Source organism: Bos grunniens, chromosome 9 (genome assembly GCF_055505025.1).
Source record: "Bos grunniens cultivar Pamir isolate PY7600 chromosome 9, Bosgru_T2T1.0, whole genome shotgun sequence".
NCBI classification, from domain to species: domain Eukaryota; kingdom Metazoa; phylum Chordata; class Mammalia; order Artiodactyla; family Bovidae; genus Bos; species Bos grunniens.
In genome coordinates, this window is record NC_141173.1 from 61,398,240 (window position 1) to 61,416,490 (window position 18,251).

The 18,251-nt window shown below is 39.1% G+C and overlaps 1 protein-coding gene across 2 annotated transcripts in view; it reads left to right on the forward strand.

Annotated features, from left to right (window-relative positions):
• The window catches only part of MDN1 (midasin AAA ATPase 1), a 140,565-nt gene that overhangs the window by 26,641 nt on the left and 95,673 nt on the right, over positions 1-18,251 (forward strand). For both annotated transcript variants that reach the window (XR_015133133.1, XM_086317723.1), the window contains exons 10-17: positions 2,316-2,509; positions 3,721-3,802; positions 6,802-6,897; positions 8,579-8,691; positions 10,127-10,275; positions 10,920-10,980; positions 17,095-17,306; positions 17,848-17,951. Coding sequence is in view for 1 of the 2 variants with exons in the window: in XM_086317723.1 (XP_086173849.1) it covers positions 2,316-2,509; positions 3,721-3,802; positions 6,802-6,897; positions 8,579-8,691; positions 10,127-10,275; positions 10,920-10,980; positions 17,095-17,306; positions 17,848-17,951 (1,011 nt within the window). In the remaining variant the exon portion in view is untranslated. The remainder of the gene's footprint in view (positions 1-2,315; positions 2,510-3,720; positions 3,803-6,801; positions 6,898-8,578; positions 8,692-10,126; positions 10,276-10,919; positions 10,981-17,094; positions 17,307-17,847; positions 17,952-18,251) is intronic.

Sequence of the window (18,251 nt, forward strand, 5' to 3'; positions counted from 1 at the left end):
CAGTAGCACTTCATTCTCAGACCACAGTAGAATTTCCCCAGTTGTCCTCAAAGGATCTTTTTATTTTTACTAAGTTGATTGTAACTAGTGTCTTTCACACTAAACAACTGCATGTGCATTTCCATCTGGACCTTAATGGAAACTGAGATGACTTAGTTTAAAGGCTTTATACATCAGTTCACTTTGTAGTATCACTGGTTCTCTGTAACCCCTAAGCAGTGTGCCTCACTCTACGCTGCCAACCTCTCTCCTCTGCATTTGCCTTCTCACTTGGGCAGCTTTCTGTCTCCCAGAACTTCACTTTGGACAGTAGCAAATAAAGTGTTGTCAGTGAACATTCAGGCATGGCAGGGTCACTTTCCTCTTTCTTGGTGTAAATTTTTACATAAATAAGTGGCACCAGACAGCCCTTTCAAATATTTTATCTATTATTAGTGTTTAAGTATTTATTAACAGAGGGGTTTTCAGAGGGCACAAATTACTGGATCGGCCTTCATATAATTTCTAAGAACCCTGGCCTTGATGGTGTGATTTTTGTGTCTCTGTAGCCTTGTGAGTTTCTTATCTCACTGTAGCTCTCGGTTGTGTACTTGTGTGTCTATACATCTTTCTCTCCCTCTCTTGCTGCTCTCAGCTGTAAGCTCCTCCAGTAACTTACTCAGCTTTGGTGTCCCCGGCATCCAGTCCATGCCTCACAATCCATGTGTTTGTTGTATTGCTCTGACATAATACCCCTCTTTTTTTTTTTTTTTTTGCTGTTGTAGTTCTTTAAATATTTTGTTTTCAAACATTTAAATACTGATAAGCATATTATGTCAGATTAGTTTATCATGTGATATTCTGTTTACATTTTGACATTTATGGTAATAACAAAAGATATTTTTTGTCTGAGGTAGAAAATGACTAATTGGTTGGTACATATAAATCACTATTCAGAACTTTTTCCCCAAATAACCGAGCCCTACTAAAGTGTTAAACCTAAGTTTTTTTCAAGTAAAAATAGCTTTTTTCCCCCACCATGATCATAAGTATACATGTTCATATGATGGAATTACTCCTCAGCAATAAAATAGAATGAACTGCTGATACATACAGTGATGTTTGGGTGAATTTCAAAAACACGATGCTGAGTAAGAGAAACCAAACTACGTGCTACATCCTGGATGATTCCATGTACATGAGAAGTTTGAAAGCTAAACTGTACTGATTGGAATCAGGTTCAAGATTCCAGGGACAGGGGTGGTGGGGAAGGGTGTGATTACAAGGGAACTTTTTTTTTGTTTTATGGGTGATGGAAGTATGTATTTTGTTTATGGTAGCCACAGTCCATAAATATGGTCAGTTTTGAAAATGTTCCTTCTATACACAGAACATGTTTATTCTCTCTTTGAAAGATCCACATGTGTAGCAAATAAAATGAATTTGTTGATTTTATTATTCACTTCTATCTTTACTTAATTTTTAATACATTTGAAATATTAAAATTTGTAAAATCTTCCAATTTAACAAAAAGGTATGAAGAAATTAAAATCTGTGACCTCTAATACTTCGTGACACTATTAAAAGATTTTAGTTCATCTTTGTAAATATGTGGACTTTACCTCTTCAATATATATAACATATGTTGATATTTCATATATTAATATAAGTTGGAATCATGGTATACTTCTTAAGCTAATTTAAATATATTAGCTAATAATATTTCTAATACATATGTGATATTTTTCTTCTCAAGTAGACTTAACAAATCCATATCATAAATATTATAATATTATGGCCACCAAGTATCAATACTGCACAAAATTCTTAATAGTTATTGAAGTGAATTGGACTAGATCTTTTGCTTTCTAAATTCTTCTGTCTGATAAAAACTACTTTTTATCAGGACTTGAACACTAGCTCCTTTTGCTGTGTTCTGCTTTTAAAAACAACTTTTGTTTCCTTTCCCACTAAACTTTCATTTCTGCTTTTGGCTGAGAAATGACTTAATGATGGTACTACAATTCTCTTTAAAATAATTGGAGTACGTAGTACTTGAAGTGCATGGGCTTTGGATGCCCGTGTTTGAGACGTCTATCCCATCGAGCTTCTGTACCCAAAGCTGTGTGATAGGTTGTGAGGTTGCCAGATAACAGTTCTTGGCAGGAGGACGTCATAGTCTTTGGGGGGTTGGAGGTAATGGGTGAAGGTGGAAGTTTTTACACTTGCTCAAGATGACAGATCTCCTAGAGAAATTCATTCTTGGTGTGCTTTTAAAAATCACTTTGTCTGCTGCTAATTTTTTTTTTTTTTTGCTTTTTTTCCTCCTCTCTCAGGTTCTTCAAAATAGATATCCCAGCTTATCAGCAGCAACCGATCACCTGCTTGATATTTATTTCCAGCTTATTGGAGAGAAGCATCACTGTCTGAGTGAAAGTTCTGTTGGAGGGGAACAGGCACCAGGGGAGGTTCCAGAAGCAAGACAAGAAAACAAGAGACTAAGCCTTGAGGGAAGAGAATTGTCTCTCAGGTATTGGGCTAAACGCTTTTGGGTTGCTATTTTAAAAATTGCTTCTCTTAGAAGTTCATAGCAGCTCAAACTGAATGGTTACAAGAAGTCTGATTTTGAAATTAGACGTTCTCAGTCTCTGATCTGTTTGAGATCTATAGTTACTGTATGGGAAGGCTTATGAAGATAATATTATGTTAGCTTTAAAAAATAACTTTTTTCTTCTTCTTACAGTTTTATTGAGCTGTAACTGACAGCTCTGTATAAGTTTATGGCATATAGGATAATGATTACATGCATATGAAATAATGACTACAAGTTGAGTGAACCTCCATCATCTCACAGATACTAAGTTAAATAGTAAAAAAACAATTTTTTTCTTGTGATAATGTAACAACTTTTCACATATAACATTCTGCTGCTGCTGCTAAGTCGCTTCAGTCCTGTCCAACTCTGTGCCACCCCAGAGACGGCAGCTCACCAGGCTCCCCCGTCCCTGGGATTCTCCAGGCAAGAACACTGGAGTAGGTTGCCATTTCCTTCTCCAATGCATGAAAGTGAAGTCTCTTAGTCGTGTCCAACTCCTAGCAACCCCATGGACTGCAGCCTGCCAGGTTCCTCCGTCCATGGGATTTTCCAGGCAAGAACACTGGAGTGGGTTGCCATAGCCTTCTCCCATGTATAACATACAGCAGTGTTAATTATACTTATTATGCTGTATATTGCATCCCTAGGAATTATAATTGGTTTAACAAATAACTCTAAAAGTTGAAAATAGTGGAAAAAGTTGGAAAACTACTGACATAGTTTTTTCACTGGATGTCCTTTTGGGACAAATGGGGTCCTAAATAAGATTTTTGGGTTTTGCTGTATATAGTAAATTCTCTTTCTTCCTTTGAGCTACATTTGCAGTGGTTGACTTGCTCTTTGAGAAGTGAGAATTGGGAATGGGCAGCTCCCCTTAAGTTTGCTCTGAGAGTTAATTGCTCCTATCTCTTGCTACCTTGTCTGGTATGGATGGGGGAGAAATGAATTATAGGTTGCTTCCTGATAGAGGTAAGAAAAGGATCCACTTATACTTTTTCCTGACTTAACACTGTTTATATTCAGTTGCCAGAAAAAGGGAGAGTCTTTGTGGTCAGACGTTCCAAGACCTAAGTAAACTCTGATACCTTTGGTATCTTTGACCTGTGTTTTTTTATTTCTTACCTTTTTTTTTTTTTTTTTTTAAGGGATCTACTTAATTGGTGTAATAGGATTGCCCACAGCTTTGACAGTCTGTCTTCATCAGCATCGTTAAATATTTTTCAAGAGGTAAGATATAGTCTTCCTGCTTGTTTTCTCCGTGCTCTGCAAGGCTGCTAATTTCCACTGTTATTTTCTGTCTCTTGACTATTATCAGAAAGTTTTTCTATGGTGTAGGTACTGTGTATATCCTTAGCTAGTTAAAACTGAACTAAAGTTGTCTTAGAGCTAAGTGAGCATGATAAATGTTTTGTGGCTCTTGAAATGGGTTACCCCTAATTTCAAATAAGTCTAGTTTGAAATAGAGTAAAACAGAAGCTGAAATTAAAGCTTAAATGAAAGGGAAAAATCTCCCAGGTGGTAATACTATTGTAAAACAAAAAGAGTTTCTAAGATGTTTAGTATTAATTTCTATGTATAATTTCTTAGTCTGTTTGACAGATTTGTATTTGTCTGATCCCACCACTTGCCCCAGCAGGGCCTTTTTAACTTTAGTCCGGAGAAATGTACGTGGGTTAAAGTCTGTTCTTGTATGCTGAGCTGGGGGGAAGGTGTGTTGTGCAAGAGGGAAGCGCTGTTGAATTACAGCTCTGCCATATTCAATAAGACAGAGATGTATTTCCACCTGGTTAAGAATAAAAGTGGTACTGCCTGAAGATCTTTGGGCTCTTCAAACATTGACCCGTTTTGACTATAAAGTGTTACCGTGTCTGTCAGCTAGGATTGAGGAAAGGATAGTGACCTGTTTTGGTGAGCAGTGTCTCTGGTGAAGTTGCTTTGAGTAGAAAGAACCCTGATTCAGAGCACACACTTAATCAAGCCAGACCCTGAAGTGCTGTGTATCAGTCCTTTAATCTCCTTCCTGTCCAGTGAAATTTCCTTCCCATCCTCCTACATTTTTCATCTTCCTATAGATAATCTTGTTTTGTACTTTTAAAATAAAACTGGCAAGGGGAGGATCTTCTTTAGTCTCTATTTTAGAATGTTATAGTGTGTGTGTGTGTCAACCCATAAAATTCACTCTTTTAAGGTGTACAATTGAGTGTATTTTAGTGTATTTACAGAATTATGCCACATCACCACTAAGTAATTCTAGAACATTTCATCACCTCAAAAAGAAACCTTGTAACCATCAACCATCATGCCTATTTTTCTTCTCTCTGCAGCCTCTGACAATCACTAATCTACCTCCTGTCTATAGATTTGCTTATTCTGGACATTTCATATAAATGAAATCATACTTTAGGTGACCCTTTTATCTTCTTTCACTCAGCATATTCTCTTGGTTAATCCATGTTGTAGCATGAGTCAGTACTTCATTCTCGTTATGGCTGAGTAACATTTCATTGTATCAATATACCACATTTTGTTTATTCACTCATACGTTAATGGATATTTGGGTTGTTTTCACCTGTTGTGAATAATGCTGCTGTGAACATTTGTGTACAAGTATTTTATTAATATGGGCTTCCCTGGTGGCTCAGTGGTCAAGAATCTGCGTGCCAGTGCAGGAGACACGGGTTCGATCCTGGGGCGGGAAGATTCCCTGGAGAAGGAAGTGGCAGTCCATTCTAGTATTCTTGCCTGGGAAATCCCATGGACAGAGGAGCCTGCTGGGCTTTAGTCCATGAGGTCACAAAAGAATTGGACACTACTTAGCGACTAAACAACAACAACATTTTTTTAATATAGAAGTAAAAATGAGAAAATATGGGAAAACGGTAAAAAATATTCTCCCATTCAGAGATTCCCCTGTACTGTTAATACATTGGTATATCTCCTTGTACATCTTTGTCTATGCGTATGGAATTAAGAACTCTTTTACTGTATTAGAGCCATGCCCGCCAGCCCCTCATAAAAACCCCATACTACCTTGTTGAAGAGATCAGACCAGTTGTTTTACAGAACGTTTCACCTTTTGGCTTTATCTGGTTGCTGCTTCTCTGTTTTGACACCAAGTGGTGTCTTGCAATTCAGTCCAGTTCTGATACTGACTACCTGGAGTTAGTGTAGACCACACAGGTTCAGGGACTCAGTCCTCCACAAGACCACCCCACTTTGGACTCCAGCCGCAAGTATTGGAGGCCCACCCACACTTAGGACCAATCAGCTGTAAATTCAGGGGTTCCTACAAACTTCTCAGGTACAGTGATTGTCTCATAGAATTCTTTGGAAGCTCTGTATTTACTGTACAGGCTACAGTTTTATTATTAAAAATATTATTCAGGAACAGTCAAAGAGACGCATAGGGCAAGACTTCAGGAATCTGAACACAGGCACATCTTTGGAGGCAGGGAGTGCCACCTTCATCATACATCGTGTTGTCCACCAGCCCCTCTACCTTCTCCAAGTGTTGGGGATGGAAGTTTCAATTCTCCTGTTCGTGCTTGGTCTTTCTGGCCTGGCCATTTCCTCTGATAAACTAAGTAAGGGCTCATCTGGAGTTACCTTGCTTAGTATAATAAACCCAGTAGGGCCCATGAGGACTCTAGTGAATAACAGAAGACACTCCTTAGTCCTGGTGATTCAGAATTTTTGAAAGGCTGTGTAGGAATTAGGGACAAACAGCAGATAAATTCTTATTACAGCAGAAGACATGTATCTTGGCTTCTCAGTAGTGGCTAAGTACTGGGTTAGGGTAATGACAGTATTCCTTGATTGCACACCAAGAATTTCCCTTTACAGCTCAGAAGTAATCTTTTGGTGTTATCTCCACTGTCTGAGAATCATTTTCCACTATAGAATCTACACTACTAACCAGGGATTAATGCTAATTGCTATTTTTGCCTGAATTTTACATTTGCAAACTCAGGGCTGCATGTGTGTGTTTTCCTAATTAACCAATATTTTGATAATAAAGCCTTAACATTTTTGGAGTCTTGTCTCTGTTGTGGTAACATCTTTAAGTCTAGGGTTGGTACCTTATTTGTACTCTCCTTTTAGTCTTTCTTGCAGAAATGTTCCTGCTAGATTTTATATTCCTTCCTTTTGTGGCCTGGACTGCAGTGCTCTGTCATTAATGTATTATTTAAGAAGTCAATTGCTGTTTGCCTTGGTTATTTCAATAGGCTCTGGACTGTTTCACAGCAATGCTTTCTAAGCAGACGAGCAAACTGAAAATGGCAGAAGTCATTGGAAGCAAATTGAACATTTCCAAGAAAAAGGTATGTAGTACTATTTCTACTTCCCTCTTGAAAGGAAGTTGGGTTATTTAGCTTACTTGCTGGTCTCTGGCCCTTACCTAGAAAAGCTTTTGCAAAGTTGGACGTTTCATTGCTGCCTCTCATGGACATAAAACTCACTGTCTCTTGGATAAGTAGTTCTCCCTGTGGTCCACATTCTTAAAGTGAGCTGCCTTGTATTCTTTCTCACATGTGCGCCTTATTTTCCAGTGTTTAAGGAGCATGTTATTATGTATGTTCTGGATTCAGGACTGGAACGATGTCTTAGCAAATATTTTAATAAGCCTTCGCATTTTCAAAGCTTCAGTTAAGTTTGGTCGCTTAGTCGTGTCCGACTCTTTGTGACCCCATGGGCTGCAGCACACCAGGCTTCCCTCTCCATCACCAACTCCTAGAGCTTGCTCAAACTCATATCCATCAAGTCAGTGATGCCATCCAATCATCTCATCCTCTGTCATCCCCTTCTCCTTCCACCTTCAATCTTCCCAGCATCAGGGTCGTTTCTAGTGAGTCAGTTCTTCGCATCAGGTGGCCAAAGTATTGGAGTTTCAGCTTCAGCCTCAGTCCTTCCAATGAATGTTCAAGACTGATTGCCTTTAGGATAGACTGGTTGGATCTCCTTGCTGTTCAAGGGACTCTCAAGAGTCTTGTCCAACACCACAGTTCAGAAGCATCATTTCTTCGGTGCTCAGCTTTCTTTCGAGTCCAACTCTCACACCCATATGTGACTACTGGAAAAACCATAGCTTTGACTAGACAGACCTTTGTTGGCAAAGTAATGTCTCTGCTTATTAGTATGCTGTCTAGGTTGATAATACCTTTTCTTCCAAGGAGCAAGCGTTTTTAATTTCGTGCCTGCAGTCACCATCTGCAATCATTTTAGATCTCCCCAAAATAAAGTCTGTCACTGTTTCCATTGTTTCCATCTGTTTGCCATGAAGTGATTTGGCTGGATGCCATGACCTTAGTTTTTTTAATGTTGTGTTTTAAGCCAACTTTTTCACTCTCCTCTTTTCACTTTCATCAAAAGGCTCTTTAGTTCTTCGCTTTCTGCCATAAAGGTGCTGTCATCTGCATATCCGAGGTTATTGATATTTCTCCCAGCAATCTTGATTTCAGCTTGTGCTTCATCCAGCCCAGCATTTTGCAAGATGTACTCTGTATGTAAGTTAAATAAATAGGGTGACAATATGCAGCCTTGATATACTCCTCTCCCAATTTGGAACCAGTCTGTTGTTCCATGTCCAGTTTTAACTGTTGCTTCTTGACCTGCATACAGATTTCTCAGGAGGCAGATCAGGTGGTCTGGTATTCCCATCTCTTGAAGAATTTTCCACAGTTTGTTGTGCAGAAAACATAGCTGAAGAAAAATTACTTTGATTTTTTTAGAAGTATCTTTTAGGAGTATAGCTTTTCTTGGCTGTTCACTTTATGTAGGTAGATAGAGGCTTATTTGAATCAATAAATTGTAGTGTTAGGGAACATTCATAATCAATGTTTTTAAAAACAGAAACTTGGAAAATATTTTAAAATAAAATTAAACGCTAACTTGCCTAGATAGGAAGCCGAAAGTGCTTCTAGAGGTGGCACAGTAAGCCTCATGATTTAAGTGTTTGAAGAGTATGCAGAATTTTACTCAGGTAAATCTTTTCCCCTCCCATAGGTGGAATTCTTCTGTCAACTTTACAAACCAGAAATTGTGATCAACGAGCTTGATGTGCAAGTGGGTCGAGTGCGGCTTCTCCGAAAACAAAGCGAGGCTGTCCACATACAGAGGTAATCAGGGTTCCAAGCTGAGCTGAGCACTGTGGGGTCATTGGGAACTTGGCGCAAGGAGCATTTGGTCCTGACCCTTTTCTCTGAGTAAAACCCATGTCTGAACTGTGATCTCTCCAGTGTGCTAGACTGGTAAGGAGCAGTGATTTCCTAAAATGTATCCTGTGAAACTGGATATTAGGAGCTGGAGGGTGGTGATGAGGGTGCTTAGAGATTTGGGACCAGCAAAGATGTATCTTTGATTTTATTCATTGTAATTTATTTATTCAGTGAAGTAAGCATCACTTGGAAGGCAGGCTTGGTCCTAAATTAGTCTGTTAATTCCTTGAAGGCTGGAATTGTATAAGTTTTTGATACCTAGTTAACCATTTACTAAATATTTGCTGTATTCCTAACATTGTGCTAAGTGCTGTTTTGCATGTTTTTGCATGTGACTATAGTAATCCTATGAATTAATGTGTTTATTAGCGCCCTAGGACTCACCTCACAAATTAACCATAAACTTGATTCATGTATCCATGCATGCTAAGTCGCTTTAGTCATGTCCGACTCTTTTCAACCCCATGGACTATAGCCTGCCAGGCTCCTTTATCCATGGGGTTCTCCAGGCAAGAATACTGGAGTAGGTTGCCATTTCCTACTCCAGGGAATCTTCCCGACCCAGGGACCAAACCTGGGTCTCTTGTGTCTCCTGCTTTGACATGTGGATTCTGTACCACTAGGGCCGTAAACTTGATGGTTTGCCATAAACATTTCTTCTCAGTTCTGGAGGCTGGAAAGCTGAAGTCCAGGTGCTGGCAGGGCCACGTTCCCTCTGGAGGCTCTTGCCTCTTCCTGGCTTCTGATGGCGGGCACTAGTCCTTGGTGTTCCTTACCTTGTAGCTGCTTCAGTTCAGTATCTGACTCCATTGTCTTATGGCCTTCTTCCCTGTGTGTCTTTTTTGTGTCTGTAAATTTCTCTTTCTGTATGAGAACACGGGCCATTGGATTTAAGACCAGCCCTTAAGTCCAATACAGTATGATTTTTATCTTATTCCTGTAAAGACCTTTTTCCCAAATAAGGTCACATTCACAGCTACTGGGTGGACATGAATTTGTGGAGGACTTACTGCAACTAGTAAGTGTTGTTGTCTAGATTGTACAGGTTAGGAAACCAAGGCTAAGAGAGGTTAAGTAATTTGCCCAAGATGACATAGGTAGTACAGATGTTTTATCTTGTCGGTGTTTTGAATTTCTAGAGCCTAGTGAAGTACTAGGTATGTAAATGCTCCATGTTTATAGAATGAATTCTGCAATTCTTATGTTGTGAGCTATCCCATACAATGTGAAGACCTTTCTTGAGTTGTCTTGTTTATCGAGTCTGATTCCTCAGAACAACGTTAAGAGAAGCTTGCAGCTTGTCTCTCCAACTGCTTACGTACTTTCACCTCCCCAGGGAAAAGTTCACCTTTGCTGCTACGAGGCCATCCTCTGTTCTTATCGAACAGCTCGCAGTATGTGTCAGCAAAGGGGAGCCTGTGTTGCTGGTGGGAGAAACTGGAACAGGCAAAACCTCCACAGTCCAGTATTTGGCTCACATTACAGGTAACTCCTGGAGGGGATGCAGTCTGTCCTAGACGATAGGCATTTCATTTCATACGACTGCCTTTTTAAAAACTAGAGTCCAAAGAATATTGGAACTTAAAAAGTGCCACAGCTCTGTTTCCCCTGGAGATAAGCACTGGAATCTTTTTCCTTGGAAACAATGTAATCTCTCCCCCTGGAAATAACTATTAACATGTTGGTATTAATTTTTTTCAGTTCTAATCTATGGCCTGCACATACATAGTGCTTTGGTTTTGTTTTGAAACAGATGGGATCCTTCCCTGTATTGTGTTTCGTTAAGCACATTGGCCATCTTTAAAAACAGAACTGCCTCATTCCTGTTCTGATGTCTAAATTAATATTTCACACTAGATATTTATTTAGTTCTAATTCATAGACATTGACTTACTGAAGGATTTTTTTGTTGTTGTTTTCAGTTACCTGATGCTAGAGCAGTGACTCTTTCATTCTGTCTGGGTTAGGTTAAAATTTTGAACAGTCAAGATTCTAAAAATAAAATGAGGGGTCAGAGGAAGTGCACATTAAAAGATTTGCCCATACCCATGTCCGCACATCGGATCACAGTGGGTATTGTCAGTCTTTACATTTTCAGAATAACTCTTTATACCCTTTTTTTCTTAAAGGCCACCGTTTGAGAGTTGTCAATATGAATCAGCAAAGTGACACTGCAGATTTGCTGGGAGGGTAAGTATGGTTTTAAACCTTTTTCTTGTTGTTTTGTGTTCACTGCTTGAGGTAAGAAACACTTCTTTCCTATTAAGCTCAATACTAACCTTGGAAGAATGTTCAACAACTTGCCCCCTGTGCCTACCCCAGCAGGATATTTATTAGGGTTTATTAAGGGACTCTTGGGGTATGTAGATGTTTCTTTTCATTTTAAAGAATTCTTGAGGTTCTTGCTCTCAGAGATCCTGCTGAGGGTGTGGGGTGGGGGCTGGAATATAAAGGTGAGTATGCAGTCAACTGTGTATCACAACAAACTATGGAAAATTTTTAAAGAGATGGGAATACCAGAGCACCTGACCTGCCTCCTGAGAAATCTGTATACAGGTCAAGAAGTAACAGTTAGAACTGGACATGAAACAACAAACTGGTTCCAAGTCGGGAAAGAAGTACGTCAAGGCTGCATACTGTCACCCTGCTTATTTAACCTATATGCAGGGTACATCATGCGAAATGCTGGGCTGGATGAAGCACAAGCTGGAATCAAGATTGCTGGGAGAAATATCAATAACCTCAGATATGCAGATGACGCCACCCTTATGGCAGAAAATGAACAACTAAAGAGCCTCTTGATGAAAGTGAAAAGAGAGTGAAAAAGTTGGCTTAAAACTCAGCATTCAGAAAGCTAAGATCATGGCATCAGGTCCCATCCCTTCATGGCAAATAGATGGGAAACAATGGAAACAGTGACAGACTTTATTTTTTGGGCTCCAAAATCACTGCAGATGGTGACAGCAGCCATGAAATTAAAAAAGCTTGCTCCTTGGAAGAAAAGTTTTGACCATATGACAGCATATCAATAAGCAGAGATTGATAGACAGAGATTGTCTAGTCAAAGCTGTGGTTTTTCCAGTAGACATGTATGGATGTGAGAGTTGGACTTTAAGAAAGCTGAGTGCCAAAGAATTGATGCTTTTGAACTGTGATATTGGAGAAGACTCTTGGGAGTCCCTTGAAGAGCAAGGAGATCCAACCAGTCCATCCTAAAGGAAATCAGTCCTGAATATTCATTGGAAGGGCTGAGGCTGAAGCTGAAATTCCAAAACATTGTCTACCTAATGCAAAGAACTGACTTATTTGGAAAGACCCTGATGCTGGGAAAGATTGAAGGCAGGAGGAGAAGGGGACGACAGAGGATGAGATGGTTGGATGGCATCACTGATTCTATGGACATGAGTTTAAGCAAGTTCCGGGAGTTGGTGATGGACAGGGAAGCCTGGTGTGCTGTAGTCCGTGGGGTCGCAAAGAGTTGGACACTACTGAGCAACTGAACTGAACTGAATGCAGTTAAGTAATATTTATCTGGAGTATGTTCTTGAGTTATGCTGCCTTCAAGCAAGACTCTCCTGCAATTTGTTTATCTTTGAAAGGTTAAGTAGCCTCCACTTGGTTAAATGGAACATCACTGTGGTCAACTAAATGCCCTTCTTCCTTTTGATGCTTTTGAATATGTTAGTTTTTGAACAATTTTAATGTGTGCTGAAGGCTGTAAAACTGATAGATGCTATTGGCATACCTTATGTTGAATGATACTAGGATCTGTCCCATTAATTCTAAACAGTTGCTTGCATAAATCTTTAAAAGCATAGAACAATAGAAGTTATTGTTCTTTTTTCTCTTTATGATGTCTACGAGAAGCTCTTTATTTACTCATTTTTTTTTAAGGACACCTTACACTGTAGCATTATTTTTACTTTTGCTTTTACCAGTCTCTATCCCTTCCTGCTCTGGGTGGAGTGCCAGTGTGGAATCCTGCTTCCTTTTGTGCTTTTCATTTTCTTACCCTCTGGACCCTTAAATTCTGCTCTACATGTACCTTGATGTTATATTTTAAATTTCTATACTGTCTTAAAATCTGTCAGCTGAGACTTAACCTCTCTTACCCCAGTTCTTCTTTTACTCTGTTTTTCCTCAGTGGTCTTTTCTACTTTGCTTTATATTTCTTCTGTTCAGTTAATTGACAGTCTCTCCTATCCCTCGTTGTGGTACTTGCAGTGTGTTCTTAGTAATAAATGGAGTTTGTTATTTAACTAGTATGTCTGTCGTTGTTGTTTAGTTGCTCAGTCGTGTCCAACTCTTAGCAACCCCCTGGACTGTCACCCGCCAGGCTCCTCTGTCCATGAGATTTTCCAGGCAAGAATACTGGAGTGGGTTGCCATTTCCTTCTCCAAGTATGTCTGTACTACTATCTGTTTCTACTCTGTATTCTGTAATGCCCTGCAGTTAAGTACAGCTAACACAGATGGCATTGTTCTTGTACTAATTAAACATAGGCTGTATCGGTCTCATTTAAGACTTTGTAGTGTTATATCAGCCATTGCAAATAGTGTTTTCTTCTTTAATTCCTTTTTTTTTTTAAATGCAAGTAGTTTTAAATGTAGGGAATACACATTGTGCCCTGATGTAATTGATAATACAAAAGGCTAAAATTAGAATGTGGTAACTGGAATTTTATTTTTGGTGCTAACTTGTTAGTAAGTTAGCATCAGTAATCAAAAGAAAAGTTAGATACAATTCAGTTTTTGTATGGCTGTAAGTATGCCTTGTTTTCTGTCCTTTTGTATAACTGCAAGTGGTGTGTAAATCACATCTTTTAATATATATCTTAGATGTATGAATGACTGCTTAAGAGTCTTTGTGTATACAATTTGAAGCAAAAATGATTTTATTAAAAGGCAAGGGTATGGAAGACAAAGGAGTGGGTAGGGAGAAGGGGTATAGAAAGCTTCATAGTTCTATTTTGGAAAGGTGTGGTTAGTTTTATCTAACTATGAAACTGGTTTTATGTTTTGTATTAATAATTTGTTTATTAAACATATTTTGCATTTACCAAATACTATGGTGAAAGAGAAAAGAAATTTGTAGTCCTAATTAGTCTGACTTGCAAATCTGGATCCTTTTGACTGGTTTTTTGAGAAGTTGTAATTAAGGATAAATACATTTTGTAAGAGTAAGGCCTTCAAGACCATCAGGCACTTGAGCTGCATTCCTGCAGATTGCCTGTGAGTTTTGTTTGCATATGTACCTACTTAACTTTTTTGATTACTGTTAGTGTGGTATATCTTTCCCCTCACTTTTAACTCATTTTTGTCATTCTGTTTAAAGTAGATTCTGGTAAATAGCACAGAGACCTACAGGTTACCTGGGAGTAGAGCAGTAAACCAAATTCCAACAGCATTGGGCTGGAGAGAGCCTATGAGACTGTAGAAAAGAGTGGATGATACAGAGGACTTAGATGAAGCAGATAAAACCATTCCAGAAAATGAAAGTCTGCACTAAATGGCAAAACACAGAACACAGGTTCACAGTTCTGGAAATGGAGTTAGGAGGGGCAGCCTCTGAAGGAGAAACAGGTATAGAGAGACGGGGAGGGGTCCTTGGAGAAGTCAACAATGATGGAAAGGAGAAATGAGAGGAAAATTAAAGATCTTACAGAAATAGAAATAAAATGGCCAACCTGCATTCTCCTCTAAGCCCCTCAAGTAAGCATCATCCATGAAGGAAACAGCACGGGAGACAGCAGGGCACAAGTGCCTGTTCTCAGACTCAGAATCCGGATCCCGAATGAGGTGAAGGGTTTGCTTCTTAGTTGCTCATCACGTGCTGTTTCATGTTTCTTTTGCACTTGGTGTTCTTTCATGTATGGTCATTTTGGAGTGTCATTTTCTTTTGTTCTAGTCATTTTCAAGTGAATCTTGTTTGTGGTCTCCATGTATCATGTATGTAGCAGGTAGACCCTGAGTGACTGTCCACGAGGACCAGGTGGTCTAGACCTCCTTCTCTTGGCCTTCAGGTTGCTCCTGAGGCGTCCTTTCAAAAGATAGCTTGGAAACTCTAGTCTCAGTTCATAGTTTGATTCATCAGTTTGCCCTGTGACAGGTTGGTTTCCATTGAGTGTTTTAGTTAATTTTTATTTTTATTTTCAGCAAGCTATATATATGTATGTTCATTTTCGCCATCATTTGAAGCATTTATTAACTTAACCAGCCAATATGCCTTCAGTTTTAAATGAACAAGCTTTTTTCTTAAGGAGCCCAGACTAATGTGAAATATAAAGCCATTTCTTTCATGAATTCAGTTCACTGAGCTAGTTACTAGTTGTAGTAACAGGTTGCTCTTCAATGGCATCCCTGTGCCAGGCACTCTTTTGAGTTTTTACCTGTTTACTCACTCAGCCATCTTAACAACCTGTTCATTATTCCCATTTATACACAAGGGACCTGAGGCTCACAAGGATTAAGTGCCTTGTTCAAAGTAATGGCTAGTCTGTGACTTGAACCCAGCAGTCTGCCTGAGCATCTACCTTCTTAATCATTACTCTGCTGCCTCAGTTAGCTTTGGATCCCATTTATTCCCTCATCTTTAAGACTAGCTATTTTATTTAAAAAACATTTGTATTTTGCTTAATTTCTCAACATTCCGCTGCTGACATTCTGGCTCATCGTCCTCTGCCTAGTCCAGTGTAGGGCTTTCATCTTTCCTTCTCCTCCAGCCTCTCTTCCATTTGGTAGATGGATGTGATTCTGTGATAGTGTGATCAGATTACATCACTGTCTTCCTCCCTGACTTCAGTCCATGTGGAATATACTACAAACCCTTCACCACCTCTCCAGGACACTTCTCCCTATCCTTCCTTCAGCTCTGCTGCCTTGCCAACCACACTCCCCTCCGTGTTTCTGTTTCCTCTGTCACCTACCCTGTCCCCCAGGGGTATTTACTTAGCCAAACCCTTTTTTGTTTGATTGCCTTCAAATTCCTATCTTTAACACAGCTTCCTCTGACCATCACAGCTAAAGTACTAAAATTCTTCTTTCACCCCCTTTGCTTTCATTTTATCTACTGGCATACCAGTTTCTACTGGATATTTTATACCAGTAGGTATCTTCCTCTACTGTCTTTTTGGTTAGATTGTAAGCTCCTGAGGGGCAAGAGCTGGTGGGTCTTGTTTACTCAGTGCCGAACCCTAGAGGTGCTCAGTAAATCTCAGGGGAATGAATGGAGTAAAGGAATGTTTTTACTAATTAATGGGTCAGTGCTTGCTGGGAATCGAAGTTAAGTTCGTGAAGTTGTCATACTTTCTCTGAAATCGGACTCTTCCATGTAGATGCTCAGTTTCAGGGCACTGGGTTTCGCTTGTCTCGTTGTTCCTCCTCAGGCCAGTGAGTAAATAGTATCCATGATTCTCCAATTGTACTTGCTTGTTTCGAAACATTTTGATACTGTTTCGGTTCTCAAATTATATTTCTTGGAAATAAAATTGAGGTTATCATCCTTGAATTGTAGTATTTAGTATCCTAGGCTGAAGAAAGTTGTACGCTTGATCTTGTCTAATCTTCCAGAATGATTAGTGCTGCTTGGGCAACTTATCTTAAATCTAGCCAGAGCAGTGTTTCTTGACTCTTATTAACCTCTCCCCACCCCCAGTAGTAAATTAAATTTTAATTTAAATGAATTAATTCCTTAATTCCCCAACCAGAAAAATAAAATGCTAAGAAATAAAAGAGAATCTTAATACTCAGAAATAAATAGTTAAGCCTTGGAGGGTCACAAACCATTGCAACATCTAAAAAAAATTTTTTTTTTACTGTCCCCTTCCCCCAATTTTTAATATCTTTGGGAGCAGTCTCTTCCTCCACCCCACCATTGACAAGGCATGATGTTAAAGTAAGTACAAGATGCTTAAGTAAATCAATTTCGGATGTTATATTTTTTCCTAAAATATCTCAAAAACATTTTGGTCACTCTTAATAAAATATGGTTTATCATTAAATATACATGATGATTATTTAAATGTGTTAGTAGAATAAATGACATGCCTCTCACTACCCAGTTTAGAATTTCAGATTTTTTCATAATTTGGTTATCTAATGATTACCTTTAGCATAGACCCTTCAAACAACATGGGGAAAAAACAGATCATAATTTAAAACTTTAACATAGATTTTAAGTATTTTGCTATTGTTTCTGATTTTGATGTAGAAGAAATCTTACACCTATTCCTGTTTTCTTAGGTATGCCTCCTGGTTTCTGTTAGCTTCAGAAGTTTGTGAATCACATATCTGCCTTTTGTTTCAGTTACAAGCCAGTGGACCATAAGCTTATTTGGCTGCCTTTACGGGAGGCATTTGAAGAACTCTTTGTTCAGACATTTTCGAAGAAACAGAACTTTACGTTCTTGGGACACATTCAGACGTGTTACAGGCAGAAACGGTGGCAAGATCTCCTGAAGCTAATGCAGCATGTGCACAAGTCGGCTGTCAACAAGGCTGGGGCAGAGAGTGAGCCTGGTAGGTGGCAGCCCAGGCTGCCGGTGGGAGGTCATGGCTGGAGTCTAGCGAGCAGAATTAGGAGGAGTTTGGGGCAGAATGATGCAATACGAATTAGGGATTGCTGAGACTTAGGGCTGACATGACTAATTCTAAAGTATTGTTGCTCCTGGGATTCAGCAAGATTTCTATAAAAGTCAGTGGTTGGTGGTGTTGATGTACAAGTACCACTTAGTGGTCAGTAAGTCACATATGCTTAGAAGAGGTTATTTCCAGAAAACTGGATTCCACAGTAAATGGGGCTTTTGGTGGCTTAGTCTCTACTTTCTCATCTATAAAGTGGGAATGGTGAGAATAAATGAGTTCTCTAATGCATATGCATATAAATGAAGTGGCTAGTACAGTGGCTGCATATGGTTGGAATTGTGTAAGCATTTGGACTTAATTTTTTACATGTCTAAGATGTGGTTTTTGTGTGTGTTTTGTTAATTATGTGGTGTTTTAAGTTATATATATTATGACGCAAAATATATTTTTTATTCTTGTCTTTATTCTTCTCTAGGGTCACTACTAAAAGAGAAGTGGGAAGCATTTGGTCTTAGACTCAACCATGCCCAACAACAGATGAAAATGACTGAGAATGCCCTATTGTTTGCATTTGTAGAGGTATTTTGCTTTGATTGTTTAGGTTAAGGGAATGTTGATTTGATGCAAAATGCAGGTTAAAGAGGCTACTGTTCTGTCTTCTCTTCATGTTGACATTTTAGGGCTTGTTGTTTAGAACAGTAAACACTTAATGAAAGAATTCTTTGAGAGGGGGTTAAATGTCTTTTTGTAGATGTGATAAAGTCTTTTTTATATAATTTAAGATTTTAATTAATTTTGGCTGTGCTGGACCTTCACTGCTGCCTGGGCTTTTCTCGAGTCGCAGTGATGGGGGCTCCTCTCTAGATGCAGTGCTCGGGC